The sequence below is a fragment of the Eucalyptus grandis genome, chromosome 10, assembly GCF_016545825.1.
Source record: "Eucalyptus grandis isolate ANBG69807.140 chromosome 10, ASM1654582v1, whole genome shotgun sequence".
In the NCBI taxonomy this organism is placed as follows: Eukaryota; Viridiplantae; Streptophyta; class Magnoliopsida; order Myrtales; family Myrtaceae; genus Eucalyptus; species Eucalyptus grandis.
The window spans coordinates 29476819-29497530 of record NC_052621.1 but is presented as its reverse complement, the minus strand read 5'-3'; the positions used below and the strand labels follow the sequence as shown (position 1 = coordinate 29497530).

Genomic DNA, 20712 nt, shown 5'->3' with positions numbered 1-20712 from the left:
TAACCTATGGTTTTTATGGTAAATTCAATTGCCACACATTGAACCTTGATTCTCAATCTTATCATGACTTGGCAAGTGCCAACACTCCGCTTCCAAGTTGGAGCAAAGATGCCTTCTGAGGTCAACTTGGCCAACATTTGTTGAAATACTCCTTTAGAAAGGGGTTTGATAAATATATCAACAAGTTATTCTTCACTTTGAACATAAGCAGTCTTGATAGTTTTGTCAGGAATTTCTCTTGAACAAAATTACAGTCTATTTCTATGTGTTCTATGCTTTCACGAAAGACTAGATTTGATGCAATGTAAGTTGCTGATTGGTTATCTCAAAACAACTTCATAGGAGCACAAGTTCCTTCATGACCCAAATCACTCGATATAACTCGTCATTACGATTCTTATATGAGTCCATCGTGGACCATATGACCTTCATACAAAGAGAAAGGAGATAGACCATGGGCTCGACTCTCATGACATGACCAATCAAACTCGATGAATTTCGTGCACTAATTAGCAATGGCAATGACTAGAAGAAAATGACGAAAGAAAAAATTGACTAGAAGAAGTGAAAGCAAATGTTCATGTCGCATTCATTTCCGTCAATTCCTTTTCGTAAAATTGGCTAGTCGCTAGGAGTTACTGCTGGTTTTTGAAGAAAGACAACACTCGACCAAACACCTTGTCTTCGGCATTCAGTCCCATTATGAAATCCGCATGAGCGTAATCTTCGATGGACTGGACGGTGAGCTTGCCAGCGTCATAGAGCTTCAAGCTTTCGAGCAGATACCGGGCATCGCTCTCGTTGGAGAGCGGATCCTGGCCTCCATAGTTGAGAAAGATCGGTAGGTCGTGGGGTAGGTTGGAGAGGTTGTAGACTGATGGCCTCGCGTACCCCCCGTGGATCACGTTGGAGCTGGCGACCCCATAGTCGTACATCAACACGCCGTCGCAAACCACTGCAAGCAACAGTACCAATTCGATTGAATGAGTATTGATCATTAACGTGTTCTTCTGCTTAAAACCCTCAAGAAGAGGATCGACCGTGTACTAAACCTACTGTGACCCAAATGGACCAAGTTCTTGACCAACGTTGATTGCGGTTCGTTCTTCAAAAAGAGATCGACAGTGGAACCATAGAGAAAAAGTTTTTGCCTGGAATGGATCGGTTGAAATCAACATAATCAACTTAATTCTTCCCAATTTGAGTTCAATTTATGGCGCAGCAAAATTAGGCAATACCGGTTAATGCGGCTTGTAAATCGTAGTAATGGACACCAGGATAATCATACAAGGCTTGGAACAGGTCGGCCAAGGGCTTGCTGGGACTAAATACAGACGCACGATCATGACGCAAGAGAAAAGAGAAGATAAGTGAAGCTTCGAATCGAACATAAGAACTTCTCAAAATTTCCACGGATTCTTTTGCTTACGCTTTTAGAGTGAACTCGGCCAGTCCCAGCAACATGGCGATCTGTCAATAATGCAGAAACATCAAATGCAGCTCCCTCAGGCATCACGGTGGACAAATATGGACAGAATGCCCTGGTTCTCTAAGGGAAATAGCCAACGGAGTCATCTGTTCACCTCGGCGACAAAGGTTTTGGCTGTGATGACGACAAGGGCAGTGATCATATGGCTGAGATATTCAATGGGTCTCAACAGAGCTGCTGATTGCAGCTTGTCCACAAATCTCCCTTCTGATAAGGATGGCAAAGCTGTCAAACTTCCCTGCAATCAGATGGAAAATTTACGCAAAACCTCAGATCTGCAGTACAAATCAAGTCGTTTGAAAGGATAGGCACGTCGATTGCATCTTCTGTCGTGTAACATTCGTGCACATACGTGGCTAACGACTGCATTCCATGAAGTGTACCGAAACTAATTTCTCACCAAAGAGTGGCCAACGCAATTGTTCTTCCCAGTTTGCCTGTGGATGAAGTCGAACATGGCCTGTAGATCGAATGCCGCCAGTTCGTCCCACATCTAATTCCAGAAATCCTGTCAGCAATTCAGTCACATGTTCAATTGACAATGCACAATTCTTATGCATTCTCTGGTTACAACTACAATTATAACGTGAAGATCCCATTTAAATTTAGTACTTACAAAAGATTCTGAACGTTAGCTAATCTTGAAAATAATCGGTAATGTAAAATTATATGAATTGGCTTTTGTGGGTGATGCAGCGGATATAATATCAATCACAGAGCGACTGTCACGCCCCGAACCCGGAGCGTGTGCCCATCCCTATCTGGTCGATAATAATTTGTGACTTCCCAGGATGAGTCACCGACCCTTTCCATTTTATTGCACATGCGGAAGCAGATTATAAATCCCCTAACAATAATCATCTCGGGATAGAAAAGCAGGACAATAGATTCACAAACAAACATGCTTTTATATATACATTGAGTCATGTACAAAGGTCTATGACCAAAAGACTACAAAAGACTGGCCTTCCAAAAAGAAGCGGTCCTAATTGACCACACTTCCGATCACCTCCTCTCAGCTCCAGGTCCTCCACTCAACGACTCTGAAAATGTTGTCCCACAACAGGGTGAGATATAATCTCAGCGAGTCTAAGCTCTAAACCCCAATTGGGAGGGAAATACGCCTAGAAGTGTCATAATCACACAATCACCCAATCAAGAAGACTTACCTTGTCTTAGATCCACCCTGTAGGTCGGTACAATTTATATCTCAGATAACATGAGAGCATGAGCAACAATAAGCTCCAATAACTAAAACGCCACACTCAATTAATCAAGCGTTCCTAGTTTTGATCTCGGCATATAGCACAGCCTACTCTCTGTTCGGCGGTCTTCTGGCATTGCCAAGCATCGTCTCACCCCATTGAGCACGGTACGTCTCTTTATTAGACGGCTTTCCCGAATGAGCATAGGGTCCAGAATCTACTGAGACCGGCTTCTCGTTATCCAGGGGTATCCCAAATAGAGATAACGTCCAACTTAACAGCCCAGGATGATTTCTCTTAACCATCACACGATAACTCAAATATGGCCCAAGGCACCGTGCATTGCACTCAAATGCTTCAATTAAAATAATGAGCCTAGCCTTTTTCTTCGTAATAGAAATTCACATGAAATTACTTGTGTGTGGGTACATGATCAACTTGACCCAGAAAAATTGATATTAGTCATTTTTGAAATCATACTATTTCAAATAGTACAAAAAACTATTTTTGGTGCCAAAACCCGATACCTGGGATTTTCTGAATAAATATTGAAAATTCACAATTTTTGGAATTAAATACCAAAGATCCAATCGGCACTCAATTTGCATAATTTAACACTCAATTGCAAAAATTAACCACATCATTGCAATCAGCACGAAATTCTAGTCGCCGGCTATCTCGCCTAATTTCCGAAAATATTTAATAATTAAATAATTACGGAAATGAATTAAATAAATCAATTTAAATTCTAAAAATACTAACCTAGGCTAGAATCATTAAATTAATAACCAATACGGACCCAAAAATTTTGAACCCTTCTAGATAAACAGTACAATTTATTTAGGTCTTAGCTAAACCATGCTAACCACCTAATATGCTCAATTAAATAATTACATTTCTAATTTAATCTAATTGACCACCTAATTCCTAATAAAATAAATCTAAACACCCCTTAAACATCATTAACTTACTAAGCAGAGTTTAGAGTATAAACTCACCGGTTAATTGCGGAAACCGGTTCAACGCGACAACGGTGCGATGGTGGCCAAAATCGAAATTTTCGGCGTCAACAAACTTAGGCCGGGCCTAAAACAGGCCCAACAAATCTCAGCAAGGCTGAGTTTCAGTCTTGGGCTTCTGTAGGGCTGCTGGTCGCAAGCTTGGGCCTTCTTCGCGGGCCCAAAATGGGCTAAAACCAACTGAACTTGGGCCTGAACTTGGGCTTCAAAATCTATTGGAGATGGGCTGAAAATCACTGGGTTGAAGATGACATTCACATGGGCTGGCCTGACTTCTTTGCTGGGCTGAAATTGCATGAAGATGGGCTGACCTGAGGGTTTGAATCTCACGGCGTGAAAGTGGGCCAAAATTCCCGTGGGCCTGATTTCAGACTTCGCTGGAATCTCCTGGAGCTCGAAGATGCGGGCATCAAATGGAGCATCTTCGGTGGACGAGCTGCACGAAGGAAAATGGAGGACAACGCAGAAGCTTGGACGGCAGTTGCTTCGCTTGGTGGATCGTTGGACGAAGAGAGAGAGATGATTCGATGGAGGTTTGGGTCAACACCGGCTTCAACTGTAGACTGAAGAAGATGGAGACTCAAACGCATGGGCGCTGGAATTTGTTGTTCTTCAGTGGCCACTTGAAAATGAAAGGAGAGGTGGCAACGATGGAGAGTTAAGTGGGCGTGGGGTTTCAGTGGAGCAAAAGGCAAACGGAGAGAGAGATCGTGGGCGGTCCTCAAGGCACAAACTGAGAGGAAAACAACAGCTCGTCCAAGGGAAATGAAAACAAGACCGAAGGAGAAAAATTGAAAGCTGAAGTCGCGGAGGAGAAATCATCCACGTTGGAAGGCACGGGTAGATAAGGATAAAGCCCCAAAAGTCCACATGCTTAGCCCTTCCATTAAATGCCTTGTCCCCTTCTAATTATTTCTACCAAGATAAAGCCACAATTAAATCTAAATTGAAGCCAAAATTAGGGTTCCTTCCAAAATTCCGAATTTCATTAATTTGGCTTCAATTTCCTCTTCGATTATCCAAATCGACGTTCAATTTCACTAAAGAAAAATCCCGAGCAATTTTCTGTATATCCTCGACACTCAAAGGCTCAGCTTAGAAGTCCCAATTTCCATCAATTTAGCCCATATGAATTCCGCTAATTTCCCGCAACATCTTAACCGATTTTTCATAAAAATCCCGGAATCTCTGAAAAATCTTCGGAGAATGAGTCGACGTTCCTAAAATAGCTTGTGACACTTCAGAACTTTCAATTTCTGAAATCAGGTTCAAATTCGCGATTATTTTCAATTCGATGCGCTTTTAGCGTGACCTAGTCTACCGGATAACTTTTAGGAATTTTTGGTGCAATTGACCCGTGATTGATTTATCTCGAGTCACAATGTACATCTTCAATACATTAGCAATTCTCGATTATCGTGAAAATCTCAAGGTTTCAAATACGGACACAGGGTATCCAAAAAGATGGAAAATTAATTTAGTGCTGATTGATGAGAATTTTGCAATCATGTGGAATCACCCACATTTTGATCACTCATCTCAATCAAATCGACCTATCTCTAATCTCCGATCGATTTTTAATTATGTCGTAATGACCCTTGCAAATTAGCATGGTCGAGCAATCGATTCCTGGTCAAATTCTCAACTCTTTTAGGTTAAAATCCCTTAATAATTTTCCAAAATAGTCTAGTTATCTCTTGAGTGATCAACTCAGAGAATAGCACTATAGACGCGTCGATGAAAGGCCCGATTTATTCAATTGAAATCAGATTTGAAAAATCAGGATGTCACAATGACAACTATATAGGAACTCATTGAAGTCCCCCCAAACAAATGCCCGTCATATGGAAAGCCAATATTTAATGTGTCATGGTGAAAGGTCTACTAGATAAGGTGGGTCAAGATTAAAAAAGAAAGCGCAACAAATGAACATGAGAAAGTTATCCAAAAATCATAAACTTATCGTAATAGTGTCAATTTAATCATAATTTGACCACTTGAGTTCTAAACCTTTTGTATTTATACTAATTCAATCCATATTATCACTTTTGATTGGTAGCCGGCTAGCACTAACATGGATGCCAATAGTCTATATGGCGTTATTGGCACTGACATGAATAATTGCAATAGGTTTAAAACTTTAGTTTTAATAATAATTTAACCAATAAATGTGTTATAACGTATGTCTGATGCCATAAATATAGGCACAAAACTTGTATGAATCGGGTACACCATGAGAGAATAAATTAGGTTAGTGTTGAACATGCACTAGTTGGTCTCGCTAATGTTACTAATGCAATTTGAGATCTAGATGGGCTCAAGCTCAGGTGCGATAGCCACATGACTGGTATCGAGCCCAATTAAGTATTTTTTTACATGAGGATAAGTGATATGACGAGTCTAGTATGTGTACCAAACTAAACATAGAGCATCAAATCTGTTAAGGGGAATAATTTTTTAACAGAAATAGTTTTTTTATTTTTTTATTTCTATTCCAAGGAACAATTTCTAAATATAAGAACACGCTTGATAATTGCAAAAATTTATACTCCAGAAATAGAAATGCGTTTGATAAACTTGTATAATTTTGTTATTTCTTTTAGTCTTTCAATTTTTTTTATTATATTTTTCCTTTTTTTTCTTTTTCTTTTTTCTTTTTTTTCCTTCTTTCTCTTTGTGGCCGGTCACCGGTCTCAGTGCCAGTCAAGCCTCCTGATGGCTGCCGAGGCTCGGCCTCACCACGCCAGGGCGAGGCCAACCTCGCGCTACCTAGGCAAGGCCGAGCCTTGCCGGTGGCCTCATGAGGCTCGCCTAGCCACCGTGTCCATCGGCGAGGCTCGACCTCACCCAAGCGATGCAAGGTCGGCCTTTGTCGGCCTTGCCCTGGAAGAATAAACAACTTTTTTCTACTTCTTGTTTATGTTTCAAATTTGTTCCCGAGAACAAAGAAATAGATTTTTTATTTTGTTCTTTTTTTGTTCCCAAAACAAAAGAATAAAAAAATTTGTTCCTGAGAAGAGAAACAAAAATAAACAAATAGACCCTAATAGTTTCACCTTTCTACACCCAACCATATCAAGCGTCGTATTATTCCCCATTTGCACTGTATGTCCTTGATTTGGCTTATAATAACAAAACCAATCTCTATAAAACATCAGGTGGAGAGACACTCCAATCTCAATAATCCGTACACTGTGGTCACGCTGTAATAAATTGCAGACAAGATACATGTTTTCTATGCTAATGTCATCATCCTTTTTTGTACTAGAGGATGATTGCCCATCTCGCTTCTCTAGACCCACACTTATACTTCTACAATATTTCTTCGATTGTCTGAGCTTTTTTCACTTCCAATGCATTATTTGTTCTCAATCTTGGTTATTAAATTTTCCTCTAAGCTTATTCTTGCAACCAAATCTAGACTCAAATCGTTCATTATTCCTTCATCTTACCAAAAAAGCCTCTTGCGTTACACTATCAGAACCTGCTCTCCTCATCTCCTCAAACAACAAGGTAGCCACAACGTTCTCAAAGGATAACGCACTAACAAATGTGTATAACAATCATATGTCCCAATGAATTCATCTAGATTGACATCGATTGATGCAAGTTTAGCACAAATAGTACTAAACTCATTTAAGTGTGCAAAGAATGAATCACCTTCACTCATTCGAAAATTGTAGAGTTGCCTCCATAGAAATAGCCTATTCACAAATGACTTGATCTAATAAAGGTTTTTCAATTTTGTCCAAAGATCCTCTATCATCTTCTCAGATGTCACATTCACTAGGGCATTGTGAACAAAACATCAAAACTAGAGATGTTCCAATCAATCCTAGTAATATGCTCTGCACTTACCATAAAGTAGAACCCTCCGATCCCTATGTTCCACTCCTTCAATTTAGTGGACATGGAGTCATTCAACTCGTCCTCCTTCGACTTTCCCTTGGTATTCACCTCGGGCTTATCATCTTTGATCACGTGCCAAAAATCTCTATCCACCAACAAAGCCTCCATCTTCAATTTTCATAACTCGAAACATTTTCCTCTAAATTTCTCTACTTCAATCTATGATTAACCAATCAACGACATCTTCCCAAGATTCGATTTTTTGGGATCTCTCTTCACCAAGAAATCTAACCTCAAACCTTGTTCTGATGCCGGATGTTAGGATTTGTTGCATAATCACAAAGAAAATGGAGAGTACAAGCAAGAAAAAGAATTCAAGACAAGGTTTTATTTGGGTTTACCCTTAAACTAAGGTTACATCTAACCGAGGATTCCACTATAAATAGCACTCATACCTCTCTTACATCCCTCAAATTAAAAGAGAAATATACATATACATATACATATACATATACATATACATATATATATATATATATATATATATAATGAGCCCAAACTCAAACTACTAATATAATATGAACTCAAACTATAAAAGCTCTCTAACATCACCCGACGCTACTCCGTAGCTAATGCGAAAAAAAAGAAGAAAAAAAAAAAAACCTAAACATTTTTGTCTCTTTCCTTTGCTTCCATCTAGCCATCTCTTGAAGGACGAACAACGCCGACAACGGAAGCTTCTTTGCTTCGTTGGTATTAGAGTACCTCCCCTTGCCATCACCACCGACGGAGTCGTCAACACTGCGTCCAAGCCAAGCCACCTTGCAGGCCATGGACAAGCAAAGCTTGCGGCCATGGATGATGGAGGAGGAGGAAGACAGAAAACTCGAGACTGGAAGCTTGTGGCCATGACTTCTAAGGCCTTAAAACCTTTCGGCCAAGGACAAGCCAAGAGACCCACTTTGACCCTTACTCCTCCGTTTTTTTTTTTCCTTCCTCAAAAGATTTCTTCTTCTTTTTTTTGTTTCGCCATAACAAGCAAACCATCCATTTGCTCCCATTCCGTTTCTGGTTTTGCCCTGTTCTGCTCATCCTTGACATCGCACAGTGGAGCATTTACACAATAAACTCTCTAAGTCCCAGGGGTAAAGAACTCATCTAAGAATGGCATTTGCGATGTGCGACGGGATAACAAATTATCCTTGCAATCTACAATTTATTACCAATTTGATGAAATACGATGCGTAGTTACAACTCTTATATGAGTCCACTGTGGTCTACATGACCTTCATGCAAAGAAAAAGACGGACTACGCGCTCGACTCTCATGGTATGACCGATCAAGCTCGATGAATTTCGTGCACTAATTAGCAATGGTAGTGACTAGAAGAAGTGAAAGCAAATGTTCATGTTGCATTCATTTCCCAGGATTCCTGTTAATAAAATTGGCTAGCCGCTAGGAGTTACTGCTGGTTTTTGAAGAAAGACAACACTTGACTGTACACAACGTCTTTGGCATTCACTCCCATTATGAAATCAGCATGAGCATAATTTTCAAGGAACTGGATGGTGAGCTTGCCGACGTCATGGAGCTTGAGGCTGTCAAGCAGACGCTGGACGTCTTTCGGGTCGGAGAGCGCGTCCTTGCCTCCATAGCTGAGGAAGATCGGAAAGTCACGGGGGATGTTGGAGAGGTTGTACACTGGCGGCCTCACGTCCCCATAGTGCATCACGTTGAAGCCGGGAATCCCGTAGTTGTACTTTGCCAACACACCGTCGCGAGCTACTGCGAGCAACAACACCAATTCGTTTTCAAAATCGAAAGTTCTACGTCAAGGAATGTAGGTAGTCAATTTGAATGAGCATTCATCATGAACATGTGCTTTCTGCATGAAGTCCTCAAGAAAAAGGATCGACCGTGCACTAAACCTACTTTGAGCCAGATGCACCATGTTCTTGGTTGATGTCGGCTGCGGTTCGTTCTTCAAAAAGAGATCGACGGTGGAAACATTGAGACAGCAGTTTTTCCCTGGAACGGATAAGTCGAAATCAACATGATCAGTTCAATTCTTCCCAATTCGAGTTCCAGCACATATCTCAGGCAGCGAAGTTAGTTAGTACCGGTCAATGCAGCTAGTAAGTCGTAGCAATTGACGCCAGGATTAGCACACAAGGCCTGGAGAAAGTTAGCCACGGGCTCGCTGCCACCAAATACAAATGCAGAATTATAATGCAAGAGGAAAGAGAAGATAAGTGAAGCCTTGAATCGAACACAAGAACTTCTAGGAATTTTCGCAGGTTCTGTTGCTTACCCTTTTGGATCGAACTCAACCAGTCCGAACAACGTGGTGATCTGTCGATAATTGCAGAACCATCAAATGCAGCTCCCTCAGCCGTCATGGTGGACATATATGCACAAAATGCCCTAGTTCTCTAATTGCAATGGAAGGGAAAGAGCCAAGGGTAATTATCTGCTCACCTCACCAACAAAGGCTTTAACGGCGGCGACGCCTAGGGCAGTGGTCATATGGCTGAGATAAGCGATGGGGCTCAACAGAGCTGCCGATTGCAGCTTGTCCACAAGTTTCCCTTCCGATAAGGATGCCAAAGCTACCAAAGTTCCCTGGAATCAGAAAGAAAATTTACCCAAGAACCTCAGTTTCTGCAGTACAAATCAAGTTTTTTGGGAAGGATAGGCACATCGATTGCATCTTCTGTCATATAACATGCGCGCGTATGTATGTGGCGTACGACTTGATTCCATAAAGTGTACTGAAAATAATTTCTCACCATAGAGTGACCAACGTAATCTATCTTCTGCCCCGTTTTCCCGTGGATGAAGTCGAACACGGCCGGGACATCGAATTGCACCACTTCGTCCCACGACCAATCCCAAAAATCCTGTCAGCAATTCAATCACCTGTTCAATTGGCGATGCACAATTCTTCTGCATTCACTGGTTACAACTACAATTAACGTGAAGATCCCATTTACATTTAGTACATACAGAGATTCTGAACGTTGGCTACACTTGAAAATAGAGCAGTAATGAAAAATTAGATGAACTCATTTTCAATCAATGATTATGATACGTTATTGGGTGATCCAATAACTGCTAACTCATTGAGAAATTGTTTTTTGATGGATCGGAAAGCAATCATATCTTATCCAGCCTCGAAATCTAGATGGGCCCAAGTTCAGGCGCAGTAGCCACTCGTCACAGACCATGTGACTAGTATCGAGCTCCTATTCGAGAATAAGTGATACAGTGAATCCAATAAGGATATCAATATAAATGAGAATCATCAATCCAGCAAAACTCATGTATGACTCACATGAAACTCGCCAATTTCAATGATTCAGATTTGAGAGAGAGAGAGATGTACTGACCGCGTTGGCGGGGTCCAAGGAAGTGTGGCGCCGGCTGAATCGGGTGCCTCGAGTGTTGGCGATCCACACATCGAACCCGTTATCGGCCAAGATCAAGGGAAGGTCCTGCTCTGGTGGGTTCAGCAGCCACGTCATCCCGTCCTGCATTCACAGCATACCGCCATAAACAGATAATCTCCCTCCTTTAGGACAAAGGACAAAAACATGGGAATGATACATATCCTGAGAAACGATATCTATATAAGCAACCTGAGATATTTAACATCCTGGCCCATGTCACGGAATGTTGTGGCATGTAGCAAAGGAGACACATAAGTGAACTATGCATGCACGGCGCAGCTCTTGCGGATCTAATTGGCGTTATGCCTGAGACACTGCACAATTCTTGCAGGATCATATCAAATTTGGTAAACTCTTGTCCCTCGGATCCTCCCAATTTTCAGCCTTAATTTGGTAAATACTTTACAGGCCCAAAAGACGAAAGATCAGGTCGACCGACTGTTCATGATTTATTTAAATGCGCTTCTTTTCGTCAAGAAGTAAGATCGCTGTCGCCATCATTGTCCAAGCTCAGGCGACACCGGACTTGAACCCTGCCCCCGAGCCAAGATGGGTAAAGACTGAGGCAGGGTGAGTTCTTGTCACAATCCCTGCCCGGCATACCGCTCTGGCGTCACTTTCTTTCCCGGAGTCAGCGACGGCAAGCACGGTTCGATGCTGTGCAGCCGAGGGCAGGTCTGGCCTAATAAACTTAAAGGGTGCTTAATTTAAAAAATTCGTGTTTAGCTAAGTCAGATAACTTTAGAAAGTGAGACATCAACATCATCGCGCAAGGACTAATTGATGCTAAGGTGCCGTGAATCGTGCCCCGCCTTTTGGAAATTTTGGTAAAAGCGACGCCAGCGGACACGCACTAATGCTGTCCTCTCGAGCCGATCAATACTCAGTGATCGTCAAATGCCTCGTCAACGCCAAATGAGGCACAATGATGAACAACGACATGCTCGTTTTTCTCACCCGTTTAGTGCGTCTTTTGAGCACACGACGATGTTCTGATACGGTGACACCAATAGCAGAGCGTGCTTTTTTCGAGTCTCCGTGTGTTGAAATTGACAAAATTTTATCTTCGTTGTGGTTTTCATACTCTGGTCAAACACAGAGCATCGGTTTCACACTATAAAGACCGAAAAAGTTTCAGCTACGTCCCTGAAAAGTATACCTTTGCCACTCGCAGGCCTTGGTCAAGGAGAGGTCTCCCATTCCAGCAACCTCTTCAAGATGGAGAAAAGATTACGCAGCCATAGCATGAGTAGTTAAAATTGTTCTAAACTATATCATGTCAATTCGACGATAGCCAGATGCGCAATCAATAACAGTATTGCATATGCAGAACAAATGAACATGTCCGGCGGTCTCAAGCCGGAAAATAAGGCACTCACCACAAGGACGCCATGCTGTATTAGGACAGGCTGCTTGTTGGTGCCGCCGCTGCCGCCACCCCCAGCTCGGCCTTCTGGTATTCTTTGCACGCTTAGTATGTACCCATCCGGAGTGACCACCTGAAACAGAACACACCCAATGAAAACAGAGTGCTGCACGCGATATTCATTATATTCTCACGACAAACATCCGAAGATAGTACGCTAAATCTTATTCTAAGAGATGAAGATAATCGAAGAATTAAGGAATTTGCGAGCTGCGCTTAATTACATCGAACTCCTGGCATTTGTAACCATATATCACGACAGACGAGGCACATATGCCCGAGGTAACTGGAGGGGCAACAGTGCCACCGCTGCCGACATCGAGCATCGAACCGCGGCTCAAGCCACGGGCCACATGTAGCTCGACCACCAGGACCAGGAGGAAGCAACCCAAAGCCAGGCTGGGGAAGCTACTCGCGCTCATAATCATCGAGCTCCTCTCCTTCTCTTCTGCCTTTTGCTCTTTTGGGGAGTTGGGTTTTCTGGGTGGAAGAAGATGAAAACTGAAACTGCAATCAGACACACACCCCTTTATATAAGAAAAATTCTTGAGAGAGGAGAAGAAGAAGGGGAGGAGGAGGAGATGGGAGGCAAAAAGAGGGGTTAATTTTGGGAAAAAAAAAATCCCAAACTTTATATCAGTGCCAAATTTATCTCAAACTTTCCTTTTATCTCAAAAAAACCCCAAATTATAGATCTAATCCCAAAGCTACCCCAATTTTTTTTGTTGAAAAGAAAATTATCAATTTTTACACTAGTCCTAGACTTGCCCCTGTTAGCCCTCTATCCAAAAGTTGTTGTTAGTAGTCTCTAATTTTTTATATCCTATAAAAGTTTTATTTTGAAGATAATTTTTCATGTCACCTTACTAATGTATATTTATTATTGATGCGGAAATACCACATTAAGTTGAGATTAGACTATGGGGTAGATTTGAGAACAGATTAAAAGTTAGTGATTTTTTTTGTACAAATAGAGGATAAAACCCAAATTAGTATCCATCAACTATTATGTGTCATCTAATTCGGCAATTTGACAATAAAATCTAATGAAAATTAAAAGAGAATAAACTTGTCATAGACATATCAATTTAAATTTTTTGTGGTTAAAAAATTAGTTTATGATTAATTTGTCACAAGTGTATCGATTTTTAATTTTTCATGGTTAAAAAATTTTTTTTTTGTAAATTTATTATACGTGTACTAGTTTTGGGTTTTTCGTGATTTAAATTCTTTTTTTTTTAGGCAAAATAAAATTGAGGATAGATTTGAGGTTGGATTAAAGTTTCGAGGTAGATTTGAGAATAGACATAAATTTTGGAGTTTTTTCTTCTTCTTTTTTCGGAATTAACTCGCAAAAAGAGTGGGAAAAGGATTCGGCTTTCGTTTCTGGGTTTCTGCTAAAGGGTCGTTTCCGTATCTACTAGGCTATTTCTTGCCTAGAAAGATGCTGGTTTTTCACGTTTTGAGGGAGAAAATGAAAGGTGTGGAAGAAAAACAAAGGGAGAGAGAGAGAGAGAGAGAGGACAGAAAAGGAATCGATCACGCGTGGGTCCCGACTGGCCTTTATCATAGCAAGCAACCAACGAACCAACCAGGAAATGGATTAGCCAGGAATCGTAATGATGGACAAGACTGCCTTTTCTGCACCGCTTGCCTGAGTTAGAACTGAAATGTTGTATTTCCTTCTAGAAAAATGGAATGGGAAACGCTGATTGCGGTAGAAAGTTTTATATGACTTTCGTTCTCTTTGATGGCCAAAGGCTGATGTGAACTCGAGAATCTATTTGGTATGGTTATCGTAGGAATTTTAGCTGTGAAAAACGGATGTCGTGGTTTTCATAAGATTTTTGCGAAAATCTCGTGATCATAACATCCATGGCAACTGTAGTCCGTCCACGGTGGTACTAAACAAGTATTAAATGAGCATTGAAGAGAAATCACAAAACCAATAACATAACTTGGAAGTCATGGCCGATAGATTAATGATAAATACTGAATGTGTAATATATAGAGAGAATTTATTTCCAAATAATGTTTTGTTATCGTGAAGGATAAAGTATCATGCAACTCTCTCAATCAAAAGCCATTGGATAAACATAATTCGATAGACCATGTCAATTACATGTAGAAAAACAACGATGCACGTGATGGGCATCGCGAAAGCGCAGGAATTTCTTAGAACCCCGTTGGTTTTTGCGCTCGTGCGGGAGTAATTAGTTTGCTGTCCTCATGTAAAAACGGCATCATGGCCACAGAGTTCCAATTCGGTGTTTGGCAATATGTCACCGGAGGATGGGCTCATTTACTTCCCTGTCAGTTCTTGCAAAAATTGTAAATCCACGAAGCGCTTATGACCCTCATGTGCAATTAGCATGTACAATCATGATCCTTGAAAGTGAATTGCGCATCCAGACCTGAGTAAAACCGAAACGAATCTCCTGCGAAGAGATTTTTCACTCCTTTCCGATCACGGATCTGATGAGACGTTATGCACTCGCAGGCACGGCTTCTCTTATGGGCGCTACGGTCGCTGTTCGTGCTCGACATCGGCGGGGCCTTACGGTCAGTTATCCTGAAGGATCGAGGCTCTCAAGTGTGAACTGAAACTGGTGGGTTTTGACCGTATTCTAGGAAACACGGCAGGAGTTCCATTGTCTGGCTTGGCCTCGCATGGCCATGACTCTCTGTCTTCTTTGCCTGCTCTCTGCCACCTAGCTCTTATCCAATAATGGCTCAATTATTCTGCTTGTCTCAATCCGTTTCCGGCTTAATTCAGTGGTGATGAAAACTTGTCTGAACGGCAGGAATGCTTGGCAAGGGAAAAAGAAAAACGTAGCCGGGATCGTTAGCTTCTTTCGCGGCTTTCATCGACCCAGAAGTTGATCCAACGTAACACACGGACGCGGTGGAAAAGATGGTTGCGCCAACGTGCCCGAAAAGGCGAAGCGAGTAGACGCACATGGAATTGGATCTTCAAGATTAGTGGGGGAAAAGAGAAGCTGGGGGACTTTTGAAAAAGGTGGCTCTTTTGTTCATCGGTTCATGGGAAGAAGAGGGAGATAGCAATATTGAAAATTCCTAGAGGGTTTCGTCAGGCCTTTCTAGGAAGACGTATGTCTGGAAATGGAATCGCACATTGTCCTAAAAAAAAAGCTGACCATGTATGTTTTGCTTTTGGAATAAGAGTTCCTCTTTTTAGTTCACATTGATCCACTTTATTTCCTACTAAACGGGTATAATCATTTCAAGTGCTTTTTCAAACGCTATTGCTGCCGAAATTTCATGCGGGAAATACCAAAATCCCCTTGAAATGATGCCCGTTACTCAAAAAAAAAAAAAATTCCCTTTAGGTTGTGTGTTTTCGAAAAACCCTCTAAAGTTGATCATTTTGACTCAATGACTCCCGCAAACCAGCGTCGTTTTTGGAAATTCCACCTAAAAATTGACCTTGCTCCAAAATGCCCCTAACTCGAATCACTTTGACCCAATAACTCTCCTGAGCTCACCGCCCCGTCGAAAATAACGGCTAACCCTAAAACCCTAAATTGAAAATTGAGAAAACAAAAACCCGAATGGACCTTACGTGGCCCCGTCCTTGTTCATCCAAAGGCTTATTTTTGGATGGCGTATTTCTTTTGAACATGTTAGGCCCACGAGCTTATTCATCCAAAAGGCTGAGGACCTGAGGCCCAAGCCTGCAAATCTCACCATACGCAGAACAACATCAGTCGAGCATGTCAAGTATCGTCGGCCAGCATATTTTTGGGTTAATTGAACCAACTATATAGTTCAAGAAACAATTGACATGAGGAAGGAATGCATCCAGAAAAGGACCAAGCAAAAAGTGAAACTTCGGTGACCGTTTTAAGTCCCGGCCGACCAATCAATCCAGGTGAAGGATATGTCAGTTCTTTGCTAACTCTAGAATGCGTTTGATTCTCAAGTATCATATTTGACAACAGAAAATGAAGAGGGAAACCAGTTGCAGCAGCGAAAAAATCTGTACAAATCATCTTTTACATGAACGTCGTGAGTAATATGCACTAAGACCGCACTTAGAAACTTAAATCAAGCAGCTCGGAACATCGTGTATGTAATATGTACATGTGTAAGTATACATATGCAAGCGTGGATAAATATCAAATCGGTAACCAAAGTACTGAATATAAGATACTAACCATGTATAGCTATGGCAGGGGTCATCTCCCTTCTCCTTTTACTAGAACCGCCGCATGATACCAACCTCAAAAGGCAATCCGGAAAAGGCGTGACATGTTTCTCCTCGATGATCTTCGAACCTCCACCAGCAGCCCTCTTGCTGCTGTGAACAGAGCTTAGCCCCAGATGCACCAGAAATCCCCCGTGCCGGGTTTGTGGGGTTATTGGAAGATTTACTGTCGCCGTTGACAGATTGGCCACCTCGGAAACTCTCCTGGAAAAGTTCAGATAATTTCTTTTTACCACCAGCTGGGGTTGGTCCAGGAATGGAACCCAATGTTTCGTCCCTGAAAAAGGCTGTGATCCTTTGAGGTGTGCTAACAAAGAAGCCATCGTGGACTGGAGTATTGCCCGAGAAGGAGTGAAATCTGCAGTGAGAATAAACAGAAAAAAAGAGTTCAACCTTTTTTTCTTACTGAATCATTGGGAGGCCCTGAAAGAAAGTTAAGTTGTAGTGCTCATGCAAACTCTGTTTCATTCACTCCAGGAAGGATGCAGCTCAATAAAGACATGAAGAGATATTTGTCAAAGACAGACCTCAATGTGATTAACATTAGAAGCGAATTAGTTGGTCTTGTTCTATATCCAATCAAAAGTCAAAATATGAACCCAGAAAGAGGGAAAAATTTCAGGAGCATATCTGCATTTAATAGTCAGAAGAGCTTGACAAAGAGATGCAATGTCTCACATCCTACTTGGAAGTTGGAACACAGTTATCGTCAAGAAACTCATCACAGAGAGATATGACTTACAGAAGTTATATTGATTGACTAGCATAGAAAAAGCTTTCCACTTACCGCCTTTTACACTGAAGAATTCATCTTCGCAGTCTGACTCCAGCCAGGCTTGAGAATCAAAAAAGCTATCCTCTTTGCTGCCTGAATACAGAAATATTTTAATCAAGTTCGAGTGCCAAGAAATAGGAGATATGGCGCATAGCAAGCAATAGAAATCGCAATCACTCATCAGACGTCACTAAAAGATGATCGATTGCAGTGTAAACCAGTTAATAGAGGACCATGCAGGAATCTGCATCGTTCTGCTGTTTTCCTGACGCCAGCAAACACTCGGTCTTGATCCTTAAATGTAATCTGCATAATAAAGCTAAAGAAGAAAATATGAAAAAGGCCGCTTCCTAAACTAAACCATCACTTTCATTAAAAAAACTCAAACTTCAGTTGTCAACAAATCATGCGATCGATGAATGTATGTAGGGAGAGCAGAGGCAATAGGAGCTGGAAAGGATATGCGCAGCTATATGGACAAAACAAGTAAATGGTAGTCCGGAGCAGAGTACAGCAGGCACACTTGGTTCAAAAGACTTCTGCCAAATTAAAGTTCGCCGTGGTTGACTCTAAAGAGGTTCAAACAATAACATCTTAGAAGAGACAAACCAAGAGCTTTACATCCATGTAAGTTACACCAAACGTATGTAGCTCCTGGTTTGACGGACAGGAGCTGTCTTCAATCTCATGTCAGGACAAACTGAAGAATGAATCACGTGTGGGCGCGGATCTTTTTTCCTCGTGTTAAGTCCACAAAATGGAGATGCAAAATCATGCCCGCGACGACATTTCGCATTAAATCTGAGGACCCTACGTCGGTGCCCGGCATACCAAATGAGGCGACAAGGCACGCATCATCATTTGACCGCCAAACTTATAGCAATCGAAACACAGTAAATCAGTCATTGGACTAACGTAGGGACTTGAAAAGAAACACTTGCCATTCCAGAACACGTCTCTGTCATACAAAACAAGGCCCACCCGACCAACGCCCCCGGCAACGACAAAAACTCGTATCACTTCGCAAGACGAAAACATAGTCGCGAAGAACCAGTGCAAAAAATACAAACGAGATTGAGCACCAGCAAACTTTAGAAGCCCGAACGTACCAAAATCGGAGAACGTCAGGGTCCGGCGGGATACAATAGGAACGCCGACGGGCTTCCAGGCGGCGGCGACCAGGACTTCTCCGGCGGCGGGGCGCGGCGAGGTAACCGTCGGCGTCCCCATCGGGGAGGGGGAAGACAAGCTGCGCTTCACGGCGGAATCCAAGGAAGAGCCCCTCTGGGCAGAGAGGCACGAACCCATTTCCCAACTCCTCGTCCTTGCGCTTGCAGAGGCAGTGCCTGGCGAGGTTAACGTATGTCACGCCATTGCAGAGAGACCCAGGAAGGCGTTGCTTGTTTTTGTTCCTCTTCTTCTTCTTTCTTTTCATTTTTTTTTCCCGTGGCGTTGGGCATAAGAAGAGGGTGGAAATTGCTTGAGGAGGAGAACGCGGGCATGTGCAGGAGGACTGGGCGTGCAAGGGAGGAAGGAGAGTTGGAAAACGAAGAGATTTGGCCTTGAAAGTGAAGTCATTTACGGGAATTCGGTCCCCCACTTTCTTCATTCTCACTTTCCCTCTTCGGGAAAAGAGGTGATGTTTTGCTCGGATCAGCATTCGGTGGCGTACGGGGACGTCTACCAACCCACGACTTAGGTATTCACTGTGATATAACGACACAAAATGTCTTTGAACTTTGATCAATGTAAAGCGCACTATCTGAAGTTAAAAAATATTCAATGTGATATTTGAATATTAATCTAATCTAAAGTATCGTTCTCTATTTTTAATTTGTTCAATTTAGTTGTGAACTTTTGATATATGTTTAATTTAATCCTAAATTATATGAAAATATTAAATATTTTCATTTTATCAATTCAAGTTCGGGGCAATATTGAATATTTTCATACAATTTATGGACTAAATTGAACATATACCAAAAGTCAAGTGACCATATTGAATAAATGAAAAGTATAGAAACGCATTGCATATTGGAATCAAATTCAAATATCACATTGAATAAAATTTTAAGTTCAAAATCCACAAGCCAAAATTCATGGACGATTTAGGGTGCGTTTAGGAATTGCATTCCTAGAGCCCCTTAGGTGTGTAAAGCCCTTTGAGCCAAATACTTGGTGTTTGGCAAAATAAAATTTTACATGCCCTTGCCAATAGTGAAAATATTCTCCCGAAATTGTCCTTATTAATATTTTATTTTTCCGATTTTACCCCAATAACTATTTTTCATCATCCGGCGAAGGGCAAGTGGTGCGGTGAAGAATGGGTAATTCAGCTAGGGTCCCACAGAACTCCAAACAGGGTCACGGCACAAAGGATACAACATGGCAAGGGTCATGGCAACCCAGATCTGGTCTCACGATCTAGGTCGTAACAACTAGATCGCATGCCCCGCCGACCTCGCATGAAGGTCACGACACGACAGTCACGCAATTGTCCAGCATGAGTTGCCACAACCCAACTCTCACGATATGGTCACAATCTAGGTCGCCGCAACCCAAATCTCGTGATGCGACCTCTGCGTGGAGGTCGCGACACGGCAAGTCATGCAAACGTTCAGCGAGGGTCGCTACGACCCAGATCTCTCAATCTCGTCGCGAGCTAGGTCACCGCGACCCTCGCAGGATGGTCGTGCGACTCGTCGTGCCATGACCTCCATGCGAAGGTCGCTGAGGCTGCTTGATCTAGTCACACAATCTGGGTTGCGAGCAACCCTAGCCGATGCCTAATGTCCCCTTCACCGCACCGCCCCCCTAGCCGACTACCTACCCTTCGTCGGCGACTGTTAGCTCTTCACGGGCCATGCCCTTGGCTAGCACCAACTCTCCTTTTTTTTCTTTTTTTTAATAACAAAATTTTTTCGTAAATTTAATTTGTTCAAACACTATTTTGTTCAAAGGTTATTTTGTTCAAAGGTACAATACATTTTACAAATACGATTTACCAAACATGATTTATATTTTGATAAACTCATTTAACTTAAGGACCTTTTTATTTTCTCAAAACTTTTTCCAAAAGCCTTCACAAATGCACTCTTATGTCATTTACGCTATTCATTGTTGACCATTGAATGACACTACCTAAAAAAAAGGTCAATTAAGAAAGATGGGGTCTGTGTGGCCTAGAATGCACGAGAGAGCACTAGAATGCACTAGAGAGAACTACATCGGTCGAACTGCACTCTCGGAACACATTTCAAGCCCTTGACTAG

General features: G+C 41.9%; 2 protein-coding genes and 1 pseudogene across 3 annotated transcripts; all 3 read right to left on the bottom strand.

The window, feature by feature from the left end:
* Nucleotides 1-566: 566 nt before the first annotated feature.
* LOC120288807 lies at nt 567-7730 on the bottom strand (annotated as a pseudogene).
* A 1028-nt stretch (nt 7731-8758) lies between these two features.
* On the bottom strand, nt 8759-13015 carry LOC104422700 (triacylglycerol lipase 2). Of its 2 annotated transcripts, none has more exons than XM_018864225.2 (9): nt 12662-13015; nt 12391-12510; nt 10952-11092; nt 10352-10462; nt 10041-10184; nt 9874-9914; nt 9683-9762; nt 9495-9590; nt 8759-9344 (listed from the first exon to the last, which is right to left on the bottom strand). In XM_018864225.2, exons 1-9 carry the CDS (start codon nt 12863-12865, stop codon nt 9025-9027), a joined length of 1257 nt encoding a protein of 418 aa, XP_018719770.2. In that variant the 5' UTR covers nt 12866-13015; the 3' UTR covers nt 8759-9024. The 2 variants fall into 2 exon arrangements, with proteins under 2 accessions (XP_018719770.2, XP_010033399.2); XM_010035097.3 differs by having other exon boundaries at nt 8759-9347; nt 12662-13011.
* Nucleotides 13016-16403: 3388 nt separating this feature from the next.
* On the bottom strand, nt 16404-18988 carry LOC104422699 (uncharacterized protein At3g27210). The gene is made up of 3 exons (XM_010035095.3): nt 18550-18988; nt 17453-17533; nt 16404-17023 (listed from the first exon to the last, which is right to left on the bottom strand). The coding sequence occupies exons 1-3, from the start codon at nt 18746-18748 to the stop codon at nt 16611-16613; spliced, it is 693 nt and encodes a 230-aa protein (XP_010033397.2). The 5' UTR covers nt 18749-18988; the 3' UTR covers nt 16404-16610.
* Nucleotides 18989-20712: the final 1724 nt, after the last annotated feature.

Excerpts from the sequence above, each read along its gene's own strand:
- LOC104422700 (XM_010035097.3), bottom strand. The coding sequence starts at position 12,865 with ATGATTATGAGCGCGAGTAGCTTCCCCAGCCTGGCTTTGGGTTGCTTC. Across the intron at positions 11,093-12,390 it reads TACAGCATGGCGTCCTTGTG|GACGGGATGACGTGGCTGCT; the intron begins GTGAGTGCCTTA and ends CTGTGAATGCAG. Across the intron at positions 9,348-9,494 it reads CATGGTGCATCTGGCTCAAA|TAGCTCGCGACGGTGTGTTG; the intron begins GTAGGTTTAGTG and ends TGTTGCTCGCAG.
- LOC104422699 (XM_010035095.3), bottom strand. The coding sequence starts at position 18,748 with ATGGGTTCGTGCCTCTCTGCCCAGAGGGGCTCTTCCTTGGATTCCGCC. Across the intron at positions 17,534-18,549 it reads CCTGACGTTCTCCGATTTTG|GCAGCAAAGAGGATAGCTTT; the intron begins GTACGTTCGGGC and ends TTCTGTATTCAG. Across the intron at positions 17,024-17,452 it reads ATTCTTCAGTGTAAAAGGCG|ATTTCACTCCTTCTCGGGCA; the intron begins GTAAGTGGAAAG and ends TTCTCACTGCAG.